Raw genomic sequence first — 24,225 nt, 5'->3', positions numbered from 1 at the left:
GTTGTGTTCTTGTTTTGTAATAAAAACCATTCTGAATGGAGTTAAGAGGTATCTTTTTTAAGAGTACTATTTGTTTGAAAAGCAGAGTTATAGAAAAAGGAGAGAGGGAGGGAGGGAGGAAGGGGTGGAGAGAGAAAGAGAGAGAGATCCTCCATCCATTGGTTCATTCCCCAAATGGCCACAATGGCTAGGGGTATGCCATGCTAAAGCCAGGAGCCAGGAGCTTCTTTGGGTTCTCTTATGTGGATGTAGGGGCCCAAGCAGTTGGGCCATCCTCTGCAGCTTTCCCAGGTATATTAGCAGGGAGCTGGATCAAAAGTGGAGCAGCTGGGACTTGAACCAGCATCCATATGGGATGCTGGCATCACAGGTGGCAGCTTTACCCTCTGTGCCACAGTGCCAACCCCAAATTTTTGATTTGCGAGTACCTGATGACTAATGATGTTGAGCATCTTTTCATGGTATTGTCCTTTGTGTGTTGTCTTTGGAGGAATGTCTGTTCAAATCTTTTGTTGTGGGCAGCTTTAAAGATATAAAATGGATGAAAGAGCTAACCAGTTTTCTTTTTTTTAATTTTTTTTTTATTTGACAGGCAGAGTTATAGACAGTGAGAGAGACAGAGAGAAAGCTCTTCCTTCCGTTGGTTCACCCCCTAAATGGCCTCTGGGGCCGGTGCTGCGCCGACCCGAAGCCAGGAGCCAGGTGCTTCTTCCTGGTCTCCCATGCGGGTACAGGTGCCCAAGCACCTGGGCCATCCTCCACTGCCCTCCTGGGCCACAGCAGAGAGCTGGACTGGAAGAGGAGCAGCTGGGGCTAGAATCCAGTGCACATATGGGACGCCGGCACCACAAGGCGGAGGGTTAACCAAGTGAGCCACGGCACCAGCCCCAAGCTAACCAGTTTTTACAGTCATATTTCTGGTCACTTTGGGGGCAATGTAATGATTCTCAGAATATGTTCGGAGCCAGCGCTGTGGCGCGGTGGGTTAACACCCTGGCCTGAAGCGCCAGCATCCCACATGGGCGCCAGTTCGAGACCCAGCTCTCTGCTGTGTGTGGCCTGGGAAAGCAGTGGAAGATGGCCCAAGTCCTTGGGCCCCTGCACCCACGTGGAAGACCCGGAAGAAGCTCCTGGCTCCTGGCTTCAGATTGGCGCAGCTCTGGCCATTGTGGCCAATTGGGGAATGAACCATCGAATGGAAGACCTCTCTCTCTCTCTCTGCCTCTCCTCTCTCTGTGTAATTCTTTCAAATAAATAAATAAATAAATATTTTTTAAAAAATAGAATATGTTCAGGGCTGGTACTGTGGTGTACCAGGTAAAGCCGCCACCTGCAGTGCCGGCATCCCATATGGGCGCTGGTTTGAGACTCAGCTGCTCCACTTCCAATCCAGCTCTCTGCTATGGCCTGGGAAAGCAGAAGAAGATGGCCCAAGTCCTTGGGCACCTGCACCCATATGGGAGACCAGGAAAGAAGCTCCTGCCTCCTGGTTCAGATCGACTCAGCTCTGGCCATTGCAGCCATCTGGGGAGTGAACCAGCGGATGGAAGACCTCTCTCTCTCTCTGTGTCTCTATCACTCTAACTCTGTCCTTCAAGTAAATAAAATAAATCTTAAACAAAAAATACTGAAGAACAAGTGGAGCTTTTCAGGTAGAGAAGAGGGAGAAGGAAATGATCTATGCAAAGGCATATGCATGCTTAGTAAATGTGAGTTTGGGGCAGAAAGGAGTAAAAATGAGGTTGTAAGGCAGGCCAGTGTTTCTGGAGAGTCTGATACTATATATTAAGACCTTCGCAGGCCGGTGCTCTGGTGTAGGTTAAGCATCTACCTGCAGCGCTGGCATCACATATGGGTGCCGGTTCGAGTCCCAGCTGCTCCACTTCCAATCCAGCTTTCTGCTGTGACCTGGGAAAGCAGTAGAAGATGGCCCAAGAGCTTCGGCCCCTACACCCATATGGGAGACCCGGAAAAAGCTCCTGGCTCCTGGCTTTGGCCTGGCCATGGCTGTTGTGGCCATTTAGGGGAGTGAACCAGCAGATGGAAGAATTTTCTCTGTTTCTGTCTCTCTCTGTAACTCTGCCTCTCAAGTAAATAAATAAATTTAAAAAAAAAAAAAGAACTTTGCATTTTACCTTTTGGGCATTGTAACTGTTGGTGAGTGGTGTGATCAGACTTGAAAAGGGAGCCCAGATGGTTTGGGAGATGGCTGGGAGAAGAAAGTGGAGAAATAGTTAAGATCCTGTTGGAAGAGATGAGGACCTGGACTGTAGTTGTTGTAGATGTAGGAATGGAAAGAATAGGAAGGATTCCAGAAGTTTCCTAGAGGTAGGAATAGAATCTGTAGGACTTCAGTGGCAACTCCGACCATGGAGAGGTTAGGGGAGGAACACAGTCCAGGTCTCCCACATGGGAGGCAGGAACACAACCACTCGAGTCATTCCTGCTGCCTTCCGGGGTGTGCATCCGCAGGAAGCTGGAATCGGGAGCTGGAGGCAGGCAGGCATGGAGTCCCGGCTTTCCAACCCAGAACATGGGCTTCTCAGCTGCTGGGCCAAATGCCCAAGCCCAGCCCTTCCGTTTTATTAGTGAACCATTTGAAGTTCAATGCACAGTGGGATTTCATGCTTGAATACTTCATCCTGTATCACCTGGGGACAAGGACAATATCCTGCAGCATTCCACAATCATAGAAAATTAACAGTCATTTCATAGCATCAGGATTCATGGTAGAATCCTCGCCTAAATTTCTCCTTTACCACAAAAATGTCTTTCATAACTTTCCTCTAGTCTAGGATTCAATACTTTGCAGTTAGTTGTCTGGTAGGGCTCTTTTAATCTTGAACAACCACCCCCTCCTTTTTACATGTTTAACACTGAAAGATGTGGCGCATCTTTTTGTACATGGATCTGTAGTCTGTGAGCCTTCTGTAGTGAGGTCTGTCATGGTCTTTGACACATTTTAAAAATCAAGTGTTTTTTTTTTTGTTGTGGTGGTAGGGTCTTAAGAATTCTTTGTGTATTTTGGGTTAGAGTCCTTTCCCAGAAGTATATTTGTAAATATTTTATCCAAGTCCATGGTTTGCCTTTGCATTCTCTTGGCAGTGTTTTTTGCAGAGCAGAAAATACTCTTTTTAATGAGGTTCAGCTTCTCAATTCTCACACGGATCACGCCTTTGGTTCAGTCTAAAAGTCTTCACTGGGGCTGGCATTGTGGCTCATTGGGTTAAACCACTGCTTGAGACGTCGGTATCCCATATTAGAGGGCCGGTGCAAGTCCTGGCTGCTCTACTTTCACCAGCTCCCTGCTAATGTGCCTGGGAAGTCAGCCAAAGATGGCCCAAATGCTTGTCCCTGCCACCCACACCAAAGAACTGGATGGAGTTTCTGGTTACTGGCATCAGCTTAACCCATTGGAGGCTGTTGTTGCCATTTGGGAGTGGACCAGTGGATGGACGATACAGCTTGCTTTCTGTGTCTCTCTCTTTCTCCCCCCCCGACCCCTTTCAAATAAAGAAATAAATCTTTTTTCACAAGAAGTCACCACCCCAAGGTCATATAGCGTTTCTTCTGTGTTACCTTCAAGGACTTTGATTGCTTTACAGTTTGCATTTATGTCTGTGACATATTTTGAGTTAATTTTTGTGAAGGATATAAGGTCTGCTTGTGTAAAACCTTGTTTTTCTTTTTTTTCTGCATGTGGACATCTGGCTGATCCAACACCATTTGTTAAAAAGGCAATCTTTCCTTCTTTGTATTGTCTTTGTTCCTTTATCACAATCAACTGATTATATTTATGTGGGTTTATTTCTAGTGTCTCCATTCTTTTTAAAAATATTTAGGCCGGCACCGTGGCTTAACAGGCTAATCCTCCGCCTTGCGGCGCTGGCACACCGGGTTCTAGTCCCGGTTGGGGTGCCGGATTCTATCCCGGTTGCCCCTCTTCCAGTCCAGCTCTCTGCTATGGCCCAGGAAGGCAGTGGAGGATGGCCCAAGGGCTTGGGCCCTGCACCCGCATGGGAGACCAGGAGAAGCACCTGGCTCTGGCTTCGGACCAGTGCGATGTGCCGGCCGCAGCGGCCATTGGAGGGTGAACCAACGGCAAAAAGGAAGACCTTTCTCTCTGTCTCTCTCTCTCACTATCCACTCTGCCTGTCAAAAAAAAAAGAGGCTATTATTACTAAAAATATTTATTTATTTATTTATTTGGAAGGCAGAGTGACAGACATAGTGAGACAGAGATAAATCTTCCATCCACTGGTTCACTCCCCAAACGGCTGCCATAGCCAGGGCTGAGCCAGGCCAAAACCAAGAGCCCAGAGCTCTATCCAGTCTTCACCCATGGGTTGTAGGGGACCAAATACTTGATCCATCTTCCTTTGCATTCCCAGGTGCATTAGCAGGGTTCTGGATTAGAAGTGGAGAGCTGAGACTTGAAGCAGCACTCTGACATGGGATGCTGGTGTTACAAGCAGCACCTTAACCCCCTGCACCCCACTGCTGGCTCCTAGCGTCCCCATCTTGATCCACTGAACAACTTGTTCACTCTTTCACTAATACCACACTGTCTGGACTGTCAGACTTGGTCACCTCAGCCTGTAGTAATTTGAACGCTACAGTTGAGGTTTTCCCACCAGGGCTGCTTCCCTTACAGGATGCTGCTCAGCTGTTTCTGCCTCGTGAGTGAGGATTTTCTGAATGTGGCCCGCCTGTCTCTGCAGTGTCCTGTGACTCATTTCTCTCACAGACCTGAGCAGAGTTGTTGATTTCTTCTCCCCTTGTTAGCTTTCACTCGTTGGGACAGAGAGGTGACTTCAGGGTTCCTTCAGACGGTGCTAGGAAGCAGAAGTCTCTCCCTGTTGTTTCTGTTTCTGGAGACCCAAGCCAGCTCCTGTGACTCCGTTAGTTGCTCTAAGTTTATTAAGGTTGACGTAAGCACGTGACATTTCTGCTGCTGAGGCGTGCAAGTCTATGAGTACCCAGAAGTGTATCCAGTCACGTAACCATTAAAGCCTACACATGCACTCCTTGCATTGCCTTAAAAGGCTTTTGCATGCTCCTTTACAATCGCTCTACACTAAGCACCTGGGAGTCGCTGATCTGACGGCCGTCCTTCTAGCTTTGACTTTTTTCAAAATGTTCTATGTTGTCAGTAGCCTTCCTGAGCTTGGTGCTTTTGAGATTACTCCGTGTTGTCGCGTGTATTAGTGGTTCCTTCCTTGTCGTTGTTGTGTATTCCTTTTTGTGAATGTACTGTGACTGTTCATCCACTTGCCAGCTGATGGACGAGTTGTTCGCAGTTTTCGGGAGCAGTTAAGAACATAGCTTCTGGGGCCAGTGCTGTGGCGCAGCGGGTTAATGCCCTGGCATGAAGCACTGGCATCCCATATGGACGCCAGTTCAAGACCCGGCTGCTGCACTTCCGATCCAGCTCTCTGCTGTGGCCTGGGAAAGCAGTAAAAGATGGCCCAAGACCTTGGGCCCCTGCACCCACGTGGGAGACCTGGAAGAAGCTCCTGGCTTCGAATAGGCGCAACTCCGGCCATTGTGGCCAATTGGGGAGTGAACCAGCAGATGGAAGACTTTCTCTCTCTGCCTCTCCTTTTTCTATGTAACTCTGACTTTCTCAAGTAAATAAATAAATTTTTTTTAAAAAAAAACAAAGAACGTAGCTTTATTTATTTATTTATTTATTTTGACAGGCAGAGTGGATAGTGAGAGAGAGAGACAGAGAGAAAGGTCTTCCTTTTTGCTGTTGGTTCACCCTCCAATGGCCGCTGCGGCCAGCGCATCTCGCTTATCCGAAGCCAGGAGCCAGGTGCTTCTCCTGGTCTCCCATGCGGGTGCAGGGCCCAAGGACTTGGGCCATCCTCCACTGCCTTCCCGGGCCACAGCAGAGAGCTGGCCTGGAAGAGGGGCAACCAGGATAGAATCCGGTGCCCCAACCGGGACTAGAACCCGGTGTGCCAGTGCCGCAAGGCAGAGGATTAGCCTGTTGAGCCACGGCACCAGCCGTAGCTTTTGTAAATACTAGGATCTGGGTTTTATGTGGACGTATATCTTCATTTTGTGGGATGATAATGTAAGTGTGGAATTGCTGGGTCACATGAGAGTACCTTGGTTCTGAACAAAGTTTCTTGCTTTCCAGCACAGAAGTATCTCGGGCTCACCTAGTAATTTCTCTGCCTCAACCCTAAATCAGCCATTTCCCCAAAATGAGCATCCTTATTTTTTTTAAAAAGCTCTTGAGTGCTTTTGATCCGAGCCCAGATTTGGTAGACCTCTGATCTGTAACAGTACCGAATGTGAAGATGTTCATGAAGTTTTCTTACTTAAACCTCAGAGTTTGAAAAGAGGACACTGCTAGGACAACATGAGCTGAAATCGAAGCTGAGCCAAGCTGGTGAGAAGCAGGCTCAGCTGGAGCAGACACTGCGAGGTTTTCAGTGGAATCTTCATTTCCCTGAGGCTGAGCCCAGCTTTGGCCCTTTCCTTACCACTAGATTAAGTGAAACCGGAATCTACACCTTCTCCCTCCCTCCTCTTGGCCTACTCTGTTTGGTGAGGCTTGTGGGTATGGTGTTTCTAAATACGTTTAAATAAGAAAAAGAGAATGTGTGCAGAGATCTGTACCAAATCATCTTCCCAAGAAACTACATGTGGGGGCTGGCATTTTGGTACAGTGGGCTACACCACCCTCTGAGTCCAGCATCCCATATCTGACGCTGGCTCAAGCCCTAGCTGCTCTACTTTCAGCTGAGCTGACTTCCTGCTAATGTACCTGGAAAAGCAGCAGATGATGTCCCAGTTACATGACCCCTGTCACCCATGTGGGAGACCTGGATGGAGTTCCAGCCTCCTGGCTTTGGCCTAGCCAGCCCTGGCTGTTGCAGCCATTTGGGAAGTGTACCGATGGATGGAAGATTCTTCTCCTCTTCTCCTCCCCTCTCCCATCTCTGCCCTCTCCTGTCTCTGCCCTCTCCCATCTCTCTCCTCTCCCTTCTCTCCCCTTCCTCTCCTCTCCATCACTCTGCCCTTCAAACAATCTTTTTTTTTTTTTTAAGATTTTATTTGTTTTACTTGAAAGTCAGAGAGGCAGAGAGAAAGAGAGAAAGAGACAGAGAGAAGAGAAGGTCTTCCATCCGCCGGCTCACTCCCCAGATGGCCACAAATGGCTGGAGCTGTGCTAACCCAGAGCCAGGAGTCTTCTCCCAGTTCTCCCATGTGGGTGTAGGGGCCCAAGGACTTGGGCCATCCTCCACTGCTCTCCCAGGCCACAGCAGAGAACTGGATCGGAAGTGGAGCAGCCGGGACTCAAACTGGCGTCCACATGGGATGCCGGCGCCACAGACAGTGGTTTTACCCACTACACCACAGTGTTGACACCATAGTGTCAACCCCTGAAAGAATTTTTTTTTTATTATTTGACAGGTAGAGTTATAGACAGTGAGAGAGACAGACAGAGAGAAATGTCTTCCTTCCATTGGTTCACTCCCCAAATGGCTGCTATGGTCGGCGCTGCGCTGATCCAAAGCCAGGAGCCAGGTGCTTCTCCTGGTCTCCCAAGTGGGTGCAGGGGCCCAAGCACTTGGGCCATCCTCCACTGCTCTCCCAGGCCACTGCAGAGGGCTGGACTGGAAGAGGAGCAGCCGGGGCTAGAACCTGGCGCCTATATGGGATGCTGGCACCGCAGGCAGAGGATAAACCAAGTGAGCCGTGGCACTGGCCCCAAACATTATTGTTTTTTAAATTATATTTGACTGTAATTGGAATTTGTCAAGGTGTGTAGACTTCGTTCATGGGTGGTTCACAAGCTTACTCTCCTTTTCACACTTCTTATTCCTCCAGGTTTGACATTCAGGGTACAGTGAAGAGGAAACTGAGAACAGACATTCATTACCCACTCACTAACTTGGACCTCACTCCTTACATTTGTCCAGTCTTCCGGAAACATCCGAAATACAATCTCTGTGCAGTGGTGGTGAGTACAATTCTAAAACTGCTAAAAAAGAGATGCAATGTTAAAGAAAGCTCTAGAATTCTCTGCTTGAATCACTACTTCCTCCATCTCTCCCTGACTTCTCTTACAGCCTTCTTGTTTCAAAACAAAATACAGAACCTGGGAACCCACTATTAGAACAGTAGAGCAGGAAAGAATGGAGCCTTCCATTCAGTGCCTCCTCATTTTCCCTCTACTCTGGGAGATCACAAGTCTAGACATTTGCATATGGCGCTCCTAGAGGCAGAGGAAGGTAGTTCCCATAGTTTTGGGTCCCATCATCGTGAGCCATTTTGTGACCAAAGCCCTGAAACCCTAGGGACATAACAGCCAGAAGACCCAATGCCGTGTGCAGCCAGAGCTCGGAAGGCTCTGGGACTCACTTTGGCTCCAAGTCAGCTGTGGTCCCTGAAGAGCCCCTGCAGGAAAGGACGCATGGGGTGCAGCTCAGACCACATGACCTCACGCCCATGCGAAGCCTCCTGGAGCGCCCAGCCATGTGCTGGGTTTCTGTTCCGGGTTTGGTGTGAAAGACCTGAGAACACATTCATCTTTCAGAACTGGACTGGGGAGGTTTGGATCTTTCTCAGACTGGGCGGGGCTCCCAGCAGGGCGCTGTGGGATTCATAGTGGCCTCAGAGCTGCTGAAGTCTCGTTTGCCTATTCATCCTATTGTTATATATGCTCAAATGTTCATCCCACTAGTCTTTCTCATTAACATCTCTCTGAACCATAACTTCAAACTTGGGAAAAATGATTGCCTTTTTTTCCCCTTCAAGCAAGCCATGACATTATTCTTCTTTTGGATTTATCTTGTCCTAAATAATATATGGCTCTTCTCTCATTCCTCTACTTGGGAATCTAAGGTGGTCCTCCCTTCTCTGTCACATCAAATACAGACTCTAATTTGGATTCCAAATAGGACATCAAAGGCCTCCCCTATGTTTTCCTATTTTTTTTTTTTTAATACAGGCAGAGTGGACAGTGAGAGAGACAGACAGAGAGAAAGGTCTTCCTTTTTGCTGTTGGTTCACCCTCCAATGGCCACCGTGGCTGATCCAAAGGCAGGAGCCAGGTGCTTCTCCTGGTCTCCCATGTGGGTGCAGGGCCCAAGGACTTGGGCCATCCTCCACTGCACTCCCTGGCCACAGCAGAGAGCTGGCCTGGAAGAAGGGCAACTGGGACAGAATCCAGCGCCCCGACCGGGACTAGAACCTAGTGTGCCAGCGCCGCAAGGCGGAGGATTAGCCTAGTGAGCCGTGGCGCTGGCCCCTATATGTTCTTAATTCTTCTAGCATTTTTAATCATTATTTGTTATTTGAGGAACTTGAAGTTGGTTTTGAAACATAACTACATTTAGAATGATTTATCCAAGAGCATGATGAGGCATCTCTGAAATGATGCTGAATGGCAGTGGGAATTCTCGTAGAGGTCTTGCTCCCTAGGGTGTGGTCCCCATGAGAGCCAGAGCATCGGTGCCACCTGTTAGCCTCAGGGCCCACCCCAGACTTACTCAGATTACATGTTTTAGCAAGGTCCCCCTGTGATTGGTTGGCATTTAGAAGGTTGAGAAGTAGTCATCTAGATGAGAAGGGAAAGGATACTTCTGCACCATTCTTGAAGGACATTTATTTAGCTTCTGCTTGAGCCTTGAAGAGTTCATTGGTTTATAAAACAGGTTCTTTATCTGGTGGATTGATTTTTGCTAATGTTTATATTGCTTGCTGTGTACCTGATATAAGCATGTACCTCCAACCAACACTCTGATACGGGATGCTGGCATCAACAGTGGTGACTGAATCCATCACCTAAACCATAATGCCTGCCCCAAATTGTCTATCTTTTGTCTTTTTGATAACAGCCATTCTAACAGGTGTAAGGTGATAGCTAGTGGTTTTAGTTTCCATTTCTGTAATGCTTAGCAATATTGAGCTTTTTTTTTTTTAACAAACTTGTTGACCATTGGTATGTCTTGTTTTGAAAAATGTCTACTCAGCGTATTTACCCATTTTCACTTTGAGTATATGTGTGTTCTAGTCAAGTAGGTCTCTTCTCAGCAGCATAAACTTGGCAGATCCCTTGTCCATGCTTTAATTGGGTTGTTTGCTTCCTATTGAGTTATTTGAATTCATTATATATTTATGTATTTTTGATATTGACTGCTTACTAGGCTTATGTTTGCAGGTATTTCCTCCCATTCTGTGGGTTGTCTATTTTGTTAAATGTTTCCTTTGCTGTGCAGAAGGTTTTTTTTCTGAGATCATCTACAAAAGATTGCCCAGACCAATGAGTATTTTCCCCACTTTGTTTTCTAGTAGTCTTATAGTTTGAGGACTTACATTTAAGTCTTTATCCACTTGGAATTAATATTTGTATGTGGTACGGGGTAAATACCCAATTTTATTCTTCTTTATGTTGATATCTAGTTTTTCTAATACCATTTATTGTAGAGACTGTTCTTGGCACCTATGTCAAAAATCATTTGACCCCAGACATGTGAATTTGTCTCTGGACTCCCTGTCCTGTTCACTTGGTCAGTGTACCTATCTTTATGCTAGTGCCATGCTGTTTTGATTACAGTTGCTTTGAACTGTGAAATTATGGATGCCTTCTGCTTTGGTTCTTTTTGTTTGAGATTATTCTGTTCTATTTGAGGTCTTTTGCAGTTCCATACACATTTAATGATTGTTTGCATATTTCTGTAAAGTATTTCATTTGAGTTATGATAAAGATTGGATGAATCTGTAGATTACCTTGGGTGATATGCACATTTTGACAATATCAATTCTTCGAATCCATGAGCAGGAGATTATTCCATATGTGTTTTCTCCAGTTTATTTCATCATTGTTATATAGATTTCAATATCTTCTACCTTCTTTGTTAAATTTATAAGAATTTTGTTTTTGTTGCTGTTGTAAATGTGAGTCTTCATATGGTTTACTATTAGTATACAGAAATGCTAGATTCTTGTGTGTTGGTATTGTATTCTACAACTACAGAATTTATAATTTATTTTCTTTTTTTTTATTTGAATGAGTTAGACAGTGAGAGAGAGACAGAGACAGAGACAAAGGTCTTTGTTCTGTTGGTTCACTCCCCAAATGGCTGCTACAGCCAGCGCTGCGCCGATCTGAAGCCAGGAGCCAGGTGCTTCTTCCTGGTCCCCCATGCGGGTGCAGGGACCCAAGCACTTGGGCCATCCTCCACTTCCTTCCATAGCAGAGAGCTGGACTGCAAGAGGAACAACCGGGACTAGAACCCGGCGCCCATATGGGATGCTGGCACCGCAGGTGGAGGATCAACCAAGTGAGCCACAGCGCTGGTCCCTTGAATTTATAATTTCTAACACTTTTTTCAGTGGAATCTAAGAATCTAGCAAAAAAGGGACAATTTTACATCTTCTTTCCTATTAGAATAAAAGTCTTTGATTTCTTGCCTAATTGCTCTGGCTGGGACTTCCAGTAATATATTGAAAAGTAGGGAAAGTTGTTTTTCTTGTTCCTTAGAGGAAAACTTCCAGTGATTTATTGTTGAATGTGATGTCAGTTGTAGGTTTGTCATTTATGGCCTTTAATGAGTTTAGGAACATTCCCTCTGTTTCTAATATGTCGAGAGGTTTTTTTAAATTTTGACTGTTATCAAGTGCTTTTTTCATATACATTGCTCATATGGTTTTATTATCTATTCTGTGGCATATTACATTTATTGATTTGACTATATTAAACCATCCTTGCATTCCAGGGATAAATTTCACTTGGTCATGGTACATGATTATTTTAATGTGTTGTTGAATTGATTGATAGTATCTTGAGGATTTTTGCATCTATGTCAATCAAGGATAGTAATTAGCTTGTTGCATCCTTATCTGGCTTTGGTATCAGCATAATACTGGCCTCATTCACCAAAGGCCCCACCTCCCAACATCATCACAATGTGATTTGGTTTCAAAAGAATTTTGGGGTGGAGACAAGCATTTACACTACAGCAGATTTTGTGATCCATAACAAGTGAGTCCCTGTGAAATCACCACCCCACGTAGGAAGTTCACCAACAGTGCTGCCTGTGTGCTCCTTCTCTGTAACTGCTTGCCTTATAATGTTGAGGTTGCACAATCCTGGATTTAATATTCTCTTGACTGCTCGATATTATATATATATATATATATATCACTAAACAATCCACTATTTTCTCTTAAGCTTTATTAAAATGCACTTTCTCTTTAGACTTTGAAAGTTAATTTTTTCATTGAACATTGTTTTTAAGATTCATCTATGTTGTTAACAAGTGGTTATAATTTCATATATTGTGTGAATAGACCATAATTTATCTATAGTCCTGTTGAGACACATTGGAATGCAGATTTTTGCTGTTATGAACAACACTGTGTGAGCATTCTTGGGTATATGTGTGTGTATGTACAAGCTTCTACTTAGAAGCGGAATCATTTGGACCATAAGATATATGCATGTCTAACTTTCTAGTTAATTTCAGTGGTTTTTGAAATGGCTATGCCAACTATACTCTTAACAGCATTATCTAACTTCTTAATTTTTGCTAGTAGATACAAAATTGCATCTCATTTTGTTCTTAAATTGCATCTCCTTGATGATTAATAAGGTTGAACAACTTACCATTGTTCTTTGCTATTAATGTTTCCTCCTGTTCTATGAAATGTTTCTTTTGCACATTAAAAAACTGTTATTTTTCTTTTTCTTATTGAGTTGAAAATTAAAGATGTCTCCTTCATATGTTCTGGGTACTATTTGTAAGTTACATATTTTACAATTAAGTTTTTTCAGTTTCTGGTTTGTTGAGTTCTACATTTTTGTCTTACAAATTTACAACAATTCACATGTAAAATTCAGCTTCAACGTGTACAGTTCGATAGCTTTTAGTGTATTCAGAGTTGTACAGTCATCACCACAATCCAGTTTTAGTAAATTTACTTCATCCCCTGAAGAAACTCTGTTTCTCATGCCACTACCTGGCAACCACTAATCTACTTTTTGTTCCTAGAGATTTGCCTGTTCTGGAAATTCATATAAATTGAATCCTATGATACCTGGCCATTTGTGTGTATGTGTGTGTGTGTGTGTGTGAGAGAGAGAGAGAGAGAGAGAGAGAGAGGTCTTTTATTCAGCATGTTCTCAAAGTTCATCCATGTTGTCGCATGTACTTCATTCCCTTTTATTGCCAAATAATATTCTATTTGATGCATGTACTATATTTCATTTATCCATTCATCCATTGTTGGATACTTGAGTTGTAACCACTCTCTCTGCTTATCATTCATAATTCTGCTACAAACATTTCTGTACTTTTTTTTTTAAAGATTTATTTATTTTACTTGAAAGTCACAGTTACAGAGAGAGAGAGAGAGAAAGTCTTCCATCTGCTGGTTCACTCCCCAGATGGCCACAACGGCTGGAGCTGGGCTGATCTGAAGCCAGGAGCCAGGAGCTCCTTCCGGGTCTCCCATGTGGGTGCAGGGGCCCAAGGACTTGGGCCATCCTGTATTGCTTTCCCAAGCCATAGCAGAGAGTTGGATCGGAAATAGAGTAGCAGGTCTTGAACTGGCGCCCATATGGGATGCCAGCACTCCAGGGGATGGCTTTACTTGCTACGCCACAGTGCCGGCCCATGTACAGGTTTTTTTTTTTTTTTTTTTAAAGATTTATTTATCTATTTGAAAGTTAGAGTTACACAGAGAAGGAGAGGCAGAGAGAGAGGTCTTCCATCCACTGGATCACTCCCCTGTTGGCTGCAACAGTCAGAGCTGTGCCAATCCGAAGCCAGGAGCCAGGAGCTTCTTTTGGGCAAGGACTTGGGCCATTCCAGGTCACAGCAGAGAGCTGGATTGGAAGTGGAGCAGCCGGGACTTGAACTAGCACCCATATGGGATGCTGGCATTGCAGGTGGCGGCTTTACCCACTACGCCACAGTGCCAGCCCCTGTACAGGTTTTTGTGTGGATATAAGTTTTCATTTCTCTTGGATATATATTAAGAGTGAAGGTGCTGAGTTGAATTATTACTTTATGTTTCTCCTATTGAGAAATGGCCAGACTATTTCTCAAAGTCGCTACAAAGTTTACTTTCTCATCAGCAATGTTTGAGGTTCCAGTTTCCCCAGATCCTTGTCAACACTTGCTGTTGTCCATCTTTTTTATTTACTGTATCAGTGGGCTGGAAGAGGAATCTCATGGCTTTGAGTTATGTTTCCTTAACAACCAATGATGTTGAGCATCTTTTTATGTACTTTCTCCAAAATTTATTAAATAAAATTTGCAAACATTCAGAAAATCAGAAAGAATAGTGCAAAGAACACTTGTGAACACTTCAACTAGATTTGATGATTAACATTGTATCCAGGGTGGGCATTTTGGTGCAGCAGATTAAGCTACTGCCTACAATGCCAGCATCCCATTGGAGTGCTGATTTGAGTCCTATTTCTCATCTGGCTCCCTGTCAGTGTGCCTGGGAATGCAGCAGAAGATGGTCTAAGTGCATGGGCCTTTGCATGGATTGAGGCTCCTGGCTCCTGAATGAAGCTCTTAACTTCAGCCCTTCTGGCTACTGCAGCTATTTGGCGAGTAAACCAGCAGATGGAAGATTCTCCTCTCTCTCTCTCTCTCTCCCCCTCCCCCCACCTCTCCCCCTCTCCCCACACCCTCAACCCCTGTATCTCTGTCTTGCAAATAATTTTTTTTTTTGACAGGCAGAGTGGACAGTGAGAGAGAGAGACAGAGAGAAAGGTCTTCCTTTTGCCGTTGGTTCACCCTCCAATGGCCGCCGCGGTAGCGCGCTGCGGCCGGCGCACCGCGCTGTTCCGATGGCAGGAGCCAGGTGCTTCTCCTGGTCTCCCATGGGGTGCAGAGCCCAAACACTTGGGCTATCCTCCACTGCACTCCCTGGCCACAGCAGAGAGCTGGCCTGGAAGAGGGGCAACCGGGACAGGATCGGTGCCCCGACCGGGACTAGAACCCGGTGTGCCGGCGCCGCAAGGCGGAGGATTAGCCTGTTGAGCCACGGCGCCGGCCTGCAAATAATTTTTTTATAAATTTATATTTACTATTGAGATGATCTATAATTTGATCCTTCATTCTATTGATGTGATTTATTATGTTTATTGATTTGCATATGTTGAACCATCTGTGTATAAATAATCTTTTTGGTGCACAGTTGGATTTGATAGTATTTTGTTGAGAATTTTTTCAACTATGTTCATCAGAGATATTGGTCTTTTTATGTTGTGCCCTTGTTTGGTTTTGGTATCAAGGTAACGTTGGCCTTGTAGGATAAGTTTGGAAGGATTTCTTTAGATGTTTTGGAATGGAGTGAGAAGTATTATTATGAATTCTTCTTTGAAAGTTTGGTAGAGGACTGGTGTTGTGGCACATGGGTTAAGCTGCCACTTCCAATGCTGGCAGATAAAGTGCCAGTTCATGTCCTGGCTACTCTGCTACTGATCCAGCTTCCTGTTGCACCTGAGAATGCAGTGGACCCCTGCCACCCACATGAGACAAGGATGGAGTTCTTGGCTCCTGGCTTAGGTCTGGGTCAGACCTGACTGCTTTTCTCTCTTCTTCTTTCAAATATATAAATACATCTTTAAAAAAATGTTCAGTAGAGTTCTGGAGTGATGCCTTGTGGTCCTTGGCTTTTCTTTATTGGCAGACTTTTTGTTAGTAATCCAATCTGATTTCCCATTATTAGTGTTTATGATCCCATCATAGTAGATTAGGTGTTCAGAAATTTATTCATTTCTTTTAGATTTTCCAATTTGTTGGCATATACGTTTCTATAATAGTCCCTAATGTCAGTTGTATTATCTTTTTCATCTGATTTTAGTGTATTTTTTTTGTTAGTCTCACTAAATGCTTATTAATTTATCTTTTCAAAAACTCAACTCTGTTCATTTCACTGATTTTTTTTTTTTTAGGATTTATTTTTTATTTGAGAGGCAGAGTTACAGATAGAGAAGGAGATACAGAGAGAGGTCTTCCATCTGTTGGTTCACTTCTCAAATGGCCGCAATGTCTAGAGCTGAGCTGATCTGAAGCCAGCAGCTTAGAGCTGCTTCTGGGCCTCCCAAATAGGTACAGGAGCCCAAGCACTTGGATCTTCTTTTACTCTCCCAGACCATTATCAGAGAGCTGGATCTGAAGTGGAGCAGCTGGGACTTGAGCCAGTGCCAGCACTGTAAGTGGAGGCCTAACCTACTGTGCCAGAGTACTGTCCTCCTCAACTCTTTTTTCTGTTTGCTTTACTGAGTTCTTCATTTCCAAGATTTCTGTTTGGTTCTTTGTCAATATCTCTATTTCCTTGTCTTTCTTTAAAAAAAAAAATATTTATTTGAAAGTAAGAGAAAAGGAGACACAGAAAGAAAGAGATCTTCTTTATTCTGGTTTATTCCCCAAATGGCCACAAAGGCTAGGGCTGGAACAGGTTAAAGCCAGGGGCCAGGAACTCCATCTTGGTCTCCCATATGGATGGCAGGGTCCCAAGTATTTGGGCCATCATCCACCTGTCCCAGGTGCTTCGGCAGGAAGCTGGACCAGAGGTGGAATAGTCAGAACTTGAATCAACACTTCCTGGCCTGAAGCGCCGGCATTTTATATGGGCGCCGGTTCTAGTCCTGGCTGCTCCTCTTCTGATCCAGCTCTCTGCTATGGCCTGGGAGTACAGTACAGGATGGCCCAAGTCCTTGGGCCCCTGCACCCACATGGGAGACCCAGAAGAAGATCCTGGCTCCTGGCTCCTGACTTCAGATCAGCGCAGCTTCAGCCATTGCAGCCATCTGGGGAGTGAACCAGCAGATGGAAGACTTCTCTGTCTCTCTCTCTCTGTAACTCATTCAAATAAATAAAATAAATCTTAAAAAAAGAATGAGTATTGTGCATCAGTTGGATGTAATGTATCTATAAATGTCCATTTCTTCTATAGGATAGTTTTACTCTGATGTTTTTTTTTTTTTTTTTTTTGCATTGATGATCTGTCCATTGATGAAAGTGAAGTGTAGAAGTACCCCACTGATTTTATATTGGAGCTTATCTTTCCCTTCAGATATAGTATTTGTTATATAAAACTTGGTGTTTCAACATTAGAGGCATGTATGTTTATATTTTCTGATATATTACTATAATATAGTGATATATATAATATAGTGACATAATATATATATTACTATAATATAGTGATATATATATATATATCACTGATCACTATGTAGTGATTTTCCTAGTCTCTTTAAAAATATTTTATGCATTCTCTTTTTAAGAGGACACATTTATTATCTGTAAGGCACAGTGACAGAGAGGAAAGGGCCAGGCTGAAGCCCAGAGCCTGAACTCTATCCGGGTCTCCAACAGGGATGCAGGGGCCTCAGTACTTGAGTCATTATCCGAGGTTTTCCCAGCACATTAGCAGGGAGCTGGATCAGAAGCAGAACAGTCGGGACTTGACCTGTGGTGTTCCAATATGGGATGCTGGATTGCAAGTGGTGGCATAACTCACTGTGCTACAATATGGCCACATCCTCCCCTAGCCTGTCCCCTCTGCCATATCTTTATAGTTTTAGTCTTGAAGTCTGTTTTGTCTGATGTGAATATAGCTACTTCTGCTTGCTTTTGGTTTCCATTTGCATGGAGTACTTTTTCTATTCTTTCACTTTCCATCTTTTTTTTTTTTTTTGACAGGCAGAGTGGACAGTGAGAGAGAGAGACAGAGAGAAAGGTCTTCCTTTTGCCGTTGGTTCACCCTCCAATGGCTGCCGCGGTAGGCGCGCTGCAGCCGGCGCAACGCGCTGATCCGATGGCAGGAGCCAGGTGCTTCTCCTGGTCTCCCATGGGGTGCAGGGCCCAAGGACTTGGGCCATCCTCCACTGCACTCCCTGGCCACGCAGAGAGCTGGCCTGGAAGAGGGGCAACCGGGACAGGATCGGTGCCCCGACCGGGACTAGAACCCGGTGTGCCGGCGCCGCAAGGCGGAGGATTAGCCTAGTGAGCCGCGGCGCCGGCTTTTTTAAATTTTTTATTTATTTATTTTTTTTGACAGGCAGAGTGGACAGTGAGAGAGAGAGACAGAGAGAAAGGTCTTCCTTTGCCGTTGGTTCACCCTCCAATGGCCGCCGCGGTAGGCGCGCTGCGGCCGGCGCACCGCGCCGATCCGATGGCAGGAGCCAGGTTTCCATCTTTATGTGTCTTTACTGGTGAAAGGAGTTTCTTTTTTTAAAATTTATTTATTTGAAAAGCAGAGTTAAAGAGAGAGGTATAGACAGAGAGAGAGATAGAGAGAGGTCTTTCATCCGCTGGTTCACTCTCCAAATGGCTGCAATGGCTGGAGCTGAGCTGATCCAAAGCCAGGAACAGCTGGATCAGAAGTGGAGCAGCTGGGACTTGAACCAGCATCCATATGGGATGCTGGCACTGCAGGCCCAGGCTTTAACCCACTGCACCATAGTGCCAGCCCTGGGAGTTTCTTATAGGTAGCATACCTATATAGGTCTTATTTTTAATCCATTTAATCAGTCTCTAATTGTGGAATTTAGTCTATTTATATTCAAGGTTATTATAGATAAGACTTAGTCCTGTCATTTTTTTTTTTCTTTTGACAGGCAGAGTGGATAGTGAGAGAGGGAGACAGAGAGAAAGGTCTTCCTTTTTGCTGTTGGTTCACCCTCCAATGGCCGCTGCGGCCGGCGCATCTCGGTGATCCGAAGCCAGGAGCCAGGTGCTCCTCCTGGTCTCCCATGCGGGTGCAGGGCCCAAGCACTTGGGCCATCCTCCACTGCCTTCCTGGGCCATAGCAGAGAGCTGGCCTGGAAGAGGGGCAACCGGGATAGAATCCGGCGCCCCAACCGGGACTAGAACCCAGTGTGCCAGCGCCACAAGGCGGAGGATTAGCCTGTTAAGCCACGGTGCCGGCCAGTCCTGTCATTTTGATGATTGTTTTTTGTTCTTCCTCTGTTATTGTCCATCTTTGTAGTTCGGTGATTTCCTGTACTATTCAAATATAATTCTTTGACTGTCTCCTTTGTGTGTCTGCTCTTCTTGTATTTCCATGGGTGTTCATGATGATAGTTACCGTTTTTGAGCTTCTGGATAAAGGGCTCCTTTAGGCATCTTTGAAAGGCCATCTGGTACTGAAGAATGCCCACAGTTTCTGTTTATCTTTTTTTTTTATTTAATAAATATAAATTTACAAAGTACAACTTTTGAATTGTAGCGGCTTTTTCCCCCATAACCTCCTTCCCACCCGCAACCATCCCATCTCCTGCTCCCTCTCCCATCCCATTCTTCATCAAGATTCATTTTCAATTATCTTTATATACAGAAGATCAACTTAGTATATACCAAGTAAAGATTTCAACAGACTGCACCCACACAGACACGTAATGTTTGTTCCTCCTTCATTGCTGAAGGATGACCTTCCTAAATATAGTGTTCTTGATGGACAGTTTTTCTCTCACAAAGGGACTATGCCACTACCTCTCTCCTGGCGTGTAAAATTTCTGCCGAGCAATCTTTTGGTCTGGTGGTAGTGATGGTGGTGGGCCTTAACAGTGACCTGGTACTTTTCTCTGGTAGTTTTATAAGTTTTTCATGTGCATTATACTTTCACAATTTGACTATAAGATGCCATGGCGAGGCTCTTTTATGGCCATGTCTATTTGGGGTCCTATGGGTCTCCTGCACTTGGATATCTATATCTTTGCCATTGTTGGGGAAGTTTTCAGCCATTATTTTATTGAAATAGTTTTCTATGCTTTTCTTTTTCTCCTTGAGGAATCCCCCCAATTCTAATTGTAATGTGTTCACTTAATAGTCTCCCAAATGTTTCAGAAGCTTTTTTTTTTTTTTTTAAATTTGAAAGGCAGTCAGAGAGAGAAGGGTAGAGACAGAGATTTATCTTCCATCTGCTGGTTCACTCCCAAAATGGCCACAACAGCCAGGGCTGGGGCCAGGCAGGAGGCAGGAGCTTCTTCTGGTCTCCTACATGGGTGGGAAGGGTCCAAGCACTTGGGCCATCTTGTGCTGCTTTCCCAGATGCATTAGCAGGGAGCTAGATCGGAAGTGGAGCTGCTGGACTCAAATTGGCGTCCATATGGAATGCCAGCATTGCAGGCGGTGGCTTAACCTGCTACACCACAGCGCCAGCCCCCCTCAACTCTATTTTCTATTTGCTTTACTGAGTTCTTCATTTCCAAGATTTCTGTTTGGTTGTCAACATCTCCATTTCTTTGCTTTCTCTTTCAAATCATGTATTGTTTTCTGAATTTTGTTAGACTGTGTTCTCTTGTGTCCTTTTTTTTTTTATTTGATAGGTAGAGTTAGAGAGAGAGAGAGAGGGAGGGAGGGAGGGAGGGAGGGAGGGAAAGGTCTTCCTTCCATTAATTCTCTCCCTAAATGGCCGCTACGGCTGGCGTGCTGTACCGATCCGAAGCCAGGAGCCAGGTGCTTCCTTCTGGTCTCCCATGCAGGTGCAGGGCCCAAGCACTTGGGCCATTCTCCACTGCCTTTCTGGGCCACAGCAGAGAGCTGGACTGGAAGAGGAACAACCGGGACAGAACCTGGCGCCCATATGGGATGCCAGCGCCGCAGGCAGAGGATTAACCAAGTGGGCCATGCGCCGGCCCTCTCTTGTGTCTTTTTGAGTATTCTTATGAATTCCTTCTCAGGCATTTCATCAGTCTCCTTTTGTTTAGACTGTCAGTGTTGCTGTGTTCCTCTGGAGGCATGTAGTGCCTTGCTTTTTCTCCTGTCCCAATTATTTATGCATCTGATGGATTAGTTGTCTCTATCACACTAAAAGACTTTTTCCTAAAGGTGTGTCCTCAGGTAAATTTGTAGGCTACTTTGGCTTTTGCTGTATTTGGGCACTGTAGGCTCTCCTCTATCTTCTTCCATTGTAATCAATGTAATGTGGGTCCCTGTGGTACTTGTCACACAAGTTGCTATGCAGTATCTTGTCACCCATCCAACTTTTCACCCCCTAAGCAATTACTTGCCCCATGTTGTGTTTCGTGGGTTATGGCAGGAATGGAGTGGGCAGTTCTGTAGCCACCAGCACCATAATACCTAATCACACTGGAGTCCACAGCCGACTGAGACCCGTGTAGCATAGGGGCAGGGCCAAGTTCTGTATGTAATTGGCTGCTTACTACTGAAGCAGACCCATGATCACTGCAACCAGCCGTTAAGTATGCCGACAAGGATCTCAGTCAATAGACTGGGGCCGTGATCCCCACTTGGCACTGTGGCAGATCGAGATGCTCCATCTGCAGACTCTGGACTGTGGACAACAGACTGTCCGGGTCTGCCCAGTGCTGGGTTTCTGTGTTCCCATTCATGCCATACTCCCCATGGATGAAGTTGTGTTCCTTGTTGTCTGCCCAAGGTTGGGAGAGGCATTTTGTAAAGGGAGGCCCTTGGCTACTGGGCAGACACTAAGCTGGGTCACACCTGAGTATCTCAGCCACAGGGCCCTGTCATGTCTCACAAATGCATGGCAGGTAAGCAGAAAGCTGGAGGAGATGCAGGCTACAGCATACGTTCGTCCTACCAAGGTGCAGGTGTCCACCATGCTGAGCTACATGTCCAGAGGCTCTGTCTGCAAGCACTGGGGATCAGGATCTTTGGGCTGTATCCAGTGCTGGATCTCAAGCAGGACTGGCACTGAGCCCTTAGGCAAACCCCTGGGCTCGCTCTCCCTCCCTATATCCTTGCAGTTGAAGTTGTACTCGCCGTTTGAGTTTGGAGGAGGGGCGGCAGGAGCACTCCCTGGGCCACCCTGGCCTACACTAAGCTGGTTGCACCTCGATCTGTCACTGGGTCCTGCGCGACCTTTGGGGTATTTGCCAGGCCCCTGGGTAGCCTGAAGTGAAAAAGGTCAAAATGAGTCCATCCCACTGGGGCGCAGTTCTCTGCCAGATGCCAGGGTAGATCTAGAGGTTTCGACTAGAAGTGCTGGCCTGGGGACTACAGGCCTTTGGGCTTTAGAGGGGGCTGAATCTCACAGTGTGGGACAGGCACTGGGGGTCTAAATCAAAATCCTGTAACTATTTCACTGCCCTACCTTTGCTGCACTGCCTGCTGAAGGTTGAGATTGGTATTGGTGGTGGTGGTGGTGGGGGTAATCTAGGAAGTTGGCCACCTGGCTAGTGGGGGTTTAGAGGCTCAGGCTGAGTCCTGGCATGGGGGAGGGGCTGTAGGACTTTGCCTGGCACTGGTTTTCACTACAGTGAGCTTGTTAAAGGGTGTAAAGTCTAGGGCTGAGACTTAATTCCCTCTTTCTCCCTTGAGCTGTTGGAGCTGGGGAGAGGGGATGTGGGGGACACTTTCCTTATTGCCTTCTTCAAGACCAAAGCCAGGCACTGTGGTCTTTCATCTGGCTTCCTTAGCTCTTGTGAAGGTGGTTTGGTTCAAATCAGTGCAGTGGCTTAACCCACTGCACCACAATGCCGCCTCTCCACTGTATTATTATTATTATTATTATTTTTAATTTTTGACAGGCAGAGTGGATAGTGAGAGAGAGACAGAGAGAAAGGTCTTCCTTTTGCCGTTGGTTCACCCTCCAATGGCCGCCGCGGTAGCGCGCTGCGGCCGGCGCACCGCGCTGATCCGATGGCAGGAGCCAGGTGCTTCTCCTGGTCTCCCATGGGGTGCAGGACCCAAGGACTTGGGCCATCCTCCACTGCACTCCCTGGCCACAGCAGAGAGCTGGCCTGGAAGAGGGGCAACCGGGACAGGATCGGTGCCCCGACCGGGACTAGAACCCGGTGTGCCGGCGCCACAAGGCGGAGGATTAGCCTAGTGAGCCGCGGCGCCGGCCTCCACTGTATTATTTTAAAGACATTCTTGGACATCTTTGGCATCTCATTTTGATATACAGTATTTTCATTGTTTAGTTCTAAAAATTTTAAATTTATAATTGCTTCTTCATTTTTTTGAAATTAATTACCAAAAGTATGTGAATTTTTTGGGGGTAGGGTAGTTTCCTTTTTTACTAATGATTTCATTGTAGTGATCAAAGACCATGGTCTATATAAAGCTTATATTTGTAGAAATTTGTTGATTTTGGCCGGCGCCTCAGTTCACTTGGCTAATCCTCCGCCTGCGGCACTGGCACCCCAGGTTCTAGTCCCAGTTGCTCCTCTTTCAGTCCAGTTCTCTGCTGTGGCCTGGGAAGGCAGTGGAGGATGGCCCAAGTGCTTGGGCCCCTGCACCCAGGAGGAAGTACCTGGCTCCTGGCTTCAGATCGGTGCAGCTCACCAGCCGCAGTGGCCATTTGGGGGGTGAACCAACAGAAGGAAGACCTTTGTCTGTTTCTAACTCTGCCTGTCAACAAAAAAATTTTTGTTGATTTCTATTTTAGCAGCCAGGTTTTGTCATAAGGTGAAAATGTACATACAAATAGTATCTGGTCAACTTGATAGTTTAAAGAAATGTATAGAAATCTTCCATTATGGGGGTATTTGGCCTAAGGATGCCCACTTCACATATCAGAGTGCCTGGGTTCCAGTCCTGTCTCTGCTTCTGGTTCCAGCTTCCGGCCAATGCAGAAACAGAAAGGACGGAAAGCTCTGTCTCTAAATTAAATAAATGTTAAAAAAAAAAAAAAAAAAAAGCAAAGCCCTCAAAAACAACAACAATCTTCCAAGGATTGGCACTGTGGTGCGGCAGGTTAACGTGTCATTTGGGATGCCTGTATCCCACGCTGGTGTGCCTGGGATTCAGGAGTCTGCTTCCGATTTGACTTTCCGCTCACACAACTGGGAGGCAGCACACGATGGCCCAAGTACTTGGTTCCTGCCACCTGCGAAGGAGACCCAGGTGGAGTTCTTGGCTCCTGGATTCAGCTGGGCCTGCGCCAGGCCCAGCTATTGTAGCCATTTGGGGAAGTGAACCAGAAGATCTAAAGTTCTGCATTTCAAGTAATTTTTTTTTTTAAAAAAAACCTTCCATTATGATAAATTTGTCAAATTTTCTCTATAGTCCTCTTTAACAAATTACTTTGTTATAAGGTGCATAGCAGTTCAGAATTATAACCTTTTGTTGACTTAAATCTTTTTTCATTATCAAGTAACATTTATTTATTTGGAAGGCAGAATGCCAGAGCTCTGCCATCCATAACAGCCAGGGCTGGATCAGGCTGAAGCTGGGAGCGTGGAACTCCATCCAAGTCTCCTACATGGGTAGCAGGGCCCATGTGCTTGGGCCATCACCT

General features: G+C 45.6%; 1 protein-coding gene across 2 annotated transcripts in view; it reads left to right on the top strand.

Annotated features, from left to right (window-relative positions):
• The window catches only part of USP50 (ubiquitin specific peptidase 50), a 39,391-nt gene that overhangs the window by 10,240 nt on the left and 4,926 nt on the right, over window positions 1-24,225 (top strand). For both annotated transcript variants that reach the window (XM_062205907.1, XM_062205908.1), the window contains exon 6: window positions 7,849-7,981. In XM_062205907.1, the coding sequence (XP_062061891.1) occupies window positions 7,849-7,981 (133 nt within the window). The remainder of the gene's footprint in view (window positions 1-7,848; window positions 7,982-24,225) is intronic.

This window comes from Lepus europaeus, chromosome 11 (genome assembly GCF_033115175.1).
Source record: "Lepus europaeus isolate LE1 chromosome 11, mLepTim1.pri, whole genome shotgun sequence".
NCBI lineage: Eukaryota > Metazoa > Chordata > Mammalia > Lagomorpha > Leporidae > Lepus > Lepus europaeus.
Note: the sequence above shows the minus strand (reverse complement) of the source record. Positions and strands in the feature narration are given on the sequence as shown.